General features: G+C 50.0%; 1 protein-coding gene across 1 annotated transcript in view; it reads left to right on the plus strand.

The window, feature by feature from the left end:
* LOC129338918 (cytoplasmic phosphatidylinositol transfer protein 1-like) overlaps positions 1-3559 on the plus strand; it is a 43699-nt gene extending 40140 nt beyond the window's left edge. The window contains exon 10 of the mRNA XM_054993472.1: positions 428-3559. Coding sequence (XP_054849447.1) covers positions 428-693 — 266 coding nt within the window. The 3' untranslated portion in view covers positions 694-3559. The remainder of the gene's footprint in view (positions 1-427) is intronic.
* Positions 3560-4126: the final 567 nt, after the last annotated feature.

Consider the following 4126-nt stretch of genomic DNA (forward strand, 5'->3'; position numbering starts at 1 on the left):
GGGCCTTTCTGTTGCTCTGTGTAAAGGGAACTTCAGAACCTGTCCAAATGCTCCCCTGTAGCAGATTGACGTGGGCCTGATTCACGCATGCAGGAGAAGGAGGTGGCCTAGCTCCGAGGTGGGAGAATAGCCTGTCCCACTTCTAGTCCCAGGAGGTGGAGAAAGATAAGAGGATTGCCCCGATATATTACAATAATTTGTAGAGGATTTTAGTCTGGATTTTCCATTCCCAAGCCCCACCTGCTTCGTCAGGGCACTTCCACAGGATCCACCCCTGAGGCAGAGAGAGGCCAGATGCATGAGGGAGTCGCCTCACAAAGGTAGATGGTGGCTTAAGCCCGCCGTGGAGAATACAGCAACGAGAGCAGCCTGCAAGCCCAGTTCCTTTCCCCCTCACTGGTTTCCCTTTGCTTGTGCCTCCCCCCAGGGATGACAATGGACGAGGTGCGCCAGTATGAGAAAGAGACGCAGGAGGCCACTAATGAGATCGTCGGCACGGTGGGGTCCACCGTCTCCATCAGCGAAGTGTGCCTGCCCTCCAATGCCCAGAGTGCCTCCTCCAGTGCCCCTTCCACACCCCTCAGTGGGGACGCCCCGGACTTCCTCAGCATACCCAAGGACAGGCCGCGGAAGAAATCTGCTCCGGAAATGCTGACGCTGCCAGTGCTACAGGAGCGCACCAACGCGGAGTGACGGCCGACCCTCTCGATCACCGTTCTGTGTCTTCCTTCCCTTGTGAAGATTCTCTCCCACCCCACCCTTGTTCATTTCCACAGGAGATTTTATTGAACTTAAACCCAGGTGTGGACTTTTCACCTTCAGGTTGGATTTTTAATGCCTTTTAAAAAAACAACAAGTGAGCCTGCAGTTGAAAGGCCTTTCAAGAACCTGGGAGCATCATGGAAAACTCAGATCTCCCCTGCCTGCCCTTCATTCCTGCTGGAGTCCGCTGCCGGACGTTTGACTCCCTCCTTGCTGTGAGGAATTCCCAGCCAAAGCTCTCCAGGTTCTGCTATCATGCAGCGTACCGCCCCCCTCCCCAAACCTGGCAGTTGTAATTCTGGGAGGAAAATAACATTGTCTTATAGCATCTTGGCTGAACGGCAGTTCCCAAGGCTCTTTGAGGAAAGTCTGGACAGTTCCCTTGGGATAAAAGCCTGCTGCTTGGATCAGCTTGTCATCTGCAGACCCCACATTGCTTGTTCACGTCGAAGTGAGTTCACTTCGAAGTGGAAGGGCCCCTTACTGCTGCTGCTTCTGCCTACATATTTTAGAGTGGGTTTTTATTAGCTCTGCAGAAGAGTTCGTTCATTTTTAAGAGAGGTTTTTTTTTCTCCTCTGCTTTCAAATGTCTTTTTAACTCTTGAGTTATTGCTCTTTTTTTAAAGAAAAATGTTGCTCTGCCGTTGCGGCACAGAGACCTGGTGGACTTTGTGTTTCCTGCCAAGGGGAAAGGGGTAACCACCGGGACACTTCTATCTGCTTAGCTTGCTTGCGGATGCTAAGCCAGAACCACTGGACTAGCCATCGCATGGATGAAGTCCTGTAGGATGTGAGGAGGCTCCCTCTGCCATGGGTCATGAATGGGGCAAGATCTCCTCTCGGGTGTAGGCCTTTTTTTCTTTCTTTCTAGGAGGTATTAATACTAAGCTAGGGTGGAGAGAGAACCATACTCTTTCCTCTTCAACTGAGGAGTCAGGATCTAGCCTACCGAGCACAATGTGCAGGCTGCACTTCCGTGATCCGGGTGCATGCACACAAATTTGGTAGTGAGGCAGTGCGTTCACCACCCTAAGAGTCTCACCATCTATTTTTCAAAGCCAAGTTTCTCGACCTCATGGTTGCAGAGAGCAGTTTGAAAGTATTCCATTCTGCGACTCAGTCCTTGGTGGTTCTTCCAAAGCCAGAACTCAGTAGGGTTGACAGAGAACAACGCTTCACGAGTCTCGCTCAGTGTCTCGGCTCACTTACTGGTCTTGCTGCATAAATTCTGCAAATGGGCTCAGTTTATATAAATGATTCCAGTCACAGAACTGCATGGCATAAGCTGAACTGTATACACGAGGATACAGTTGGCTGGGCAGTGTACCTTGGGAGCCAGTAAGGGGGCAGGTGCTCTCTGGAGCTCCCGGAGTCTGTCCAGCTTGGGGAACCTTCCTGCCTGCATTCCCAGGAGGGCATGCAATTCTGTGGGTTCCTGTTTCTTAAGCCCCACAGCTCAGTAATCAGTGGATTTCCCAAGTGTTGCTTGGTGACATACGCTAGCGTGCAGCCTTTGAGGTGGGGTGCATGGGGTCCTGGAGAGCAAGTGTCCTTCGACTCACATGTCTTAATCTGGTCTTCTTCGGGATCTGCCTGATGGTTTGCCAGCATCCCAAGGCTTGTTCCCTGCCCCCCTCCCCCGTTCCTGTGCCTGACATGAGGCACTTCAGCCACCCCCAAATGTGACTGTGGAACAAGGATCATCTTGCCATGTCAGTGGACGAAGAGCCACCGTGCTCTGTTTGATGCCCTCAGGGTGCATCCCCAGAGGCTGGTCACATGCCCACCGGTCACCAGCATCAAGCTTGCCTTGTGAAATCCCAGGAGTGCAGCCCCCAGCAGGGAAGGGGGATGCTGGGCGGAGCCGCAGATTCCTCTGATGTAAACCTCCTCAGTCTTAACGTGGTCTCTGACCTCTTCGTATAAGCACAGCTCTGATTTGCACTGCTTTCTTGCACAAAGGACCTTCCTCCCGTCCTTCCCTCTGCCATAAACTTTGGCTCTTGGCTACTGCTTTGAGTTTTCCAGCTGCTACACTTTGCATTGTAATGCACAGAAATTGCCAATAAAGGCAAGGAGACTCAGCAAAGATCGTAGAGAGACCGTTGCCAGAATGTAGGTTTTGTGCTCCTGGGAAACCTTTGAGAACGCAGGCTGTTGGGATGCTTAGCATCTGTTTGAGTCAAAAGTGTTTCATTGGCTAGTTGGTCTCAGGAGGCGGATGGCAATGGAGGACCCTCCAGCCATCTATGGACTATCTGAAACCCTCAGGTTTGCAGACAGTATGGGGAACTGCTGCTGCTTACACCCCTATCTGATATTCCGTGGCCAAATTTCAGGTGGCAGAGAGGAAGTATGGAACCCGTACATTTCTTGAGCCTTTCTGGAAGATGGGTTTTAGTTTGCAGAGACAGTTTGGAGATGGTTCTTATCTGTGTATATGCCGTTTTGCCCATCTCCGTTGAGAGGCTGTGCTTGAAGGGGTGGTGTGTATACAGAGAAATCTTGTGTAAATAATTTGTGATCTGTTTAGCAGCAGTGCTGTATGTATGTCTGAAAAGGACTGATAAAGGCAAGTTTCATACAGACAATATGTGTGTTCTTGAGTGCTCGGCTTAATACTGTTGCAGTGCTGACGTGATGTTTGCAGGCATTGCTGATTTGTCAGACCACCCAGGAAAAAAGGATCAGGGACAAGAAATTATGAGCCCCAAACATGACAAAGTCATAAACAGGAGCCTTGGAGGTTTTATTCCAGCATGTGCTGGTAGATATTGAAACTCACTACAGGTATCTGACAAAGGAAGCATCTGTTGGAATAAACACTTGTTAATATTTAAGATGGTCTGAGGCTCCAGTTTATTGTTGATGCAAGAGACTGACATGGTTGCTACTCTGGAGCAACAGTCATGGCTATTTGGGGACAGAAAGGTAATTCTCATTGCCCGGCATGCAGGATTGCATAGGCTGATCTGGGAGAAAGAGGGTGGGGGAACACATGGACCCTGCCTTGTGACAGAAATTGGTGGGCCATACCTGATGATCCCAGGTGATTCCAGTTGAAAGCACCTGGGTGCCAGGGCTAGGGAAGGTCTTTGCTGGAGACTCTGAAGTACCCTTGTCAGTTGGAGTGGGATGGTACTGGGCTTAGGTGGTCCGACCTGAGCTACGTATGTGTCTGTGACTTTCTGGTCCTTCCAACAAGTTTTGTGTATTAAGAAAATACAGGAGGCACCACAACCGTGCAAATAATTCCAAACCAGATGTGCTCTTCACTGGTTAAAAAAAAAGGACATGCTCATTCCTGTGAAATGGCCCAAGAAGAAATCTGCAATCAAAGTTGAAGAGCTCAGCCAATTAGATG

The sequence above is a fragment of the Eublepharis macularius genome, chromosome 12 (assembly GCF_028583425.1).
Source record: "Eublepharis macularius isolate TG4126 chromosome 12, MPM_Emac_v1.0, whole genome shotgun sequence".
Taxonomy (NCBI): domain Eukaryota; kingdom Metazoa; phylum Chordata; class Lepidosauria; order Squamata; family Eublepharidae; genus Eublepharis; species Eublepharis macularius.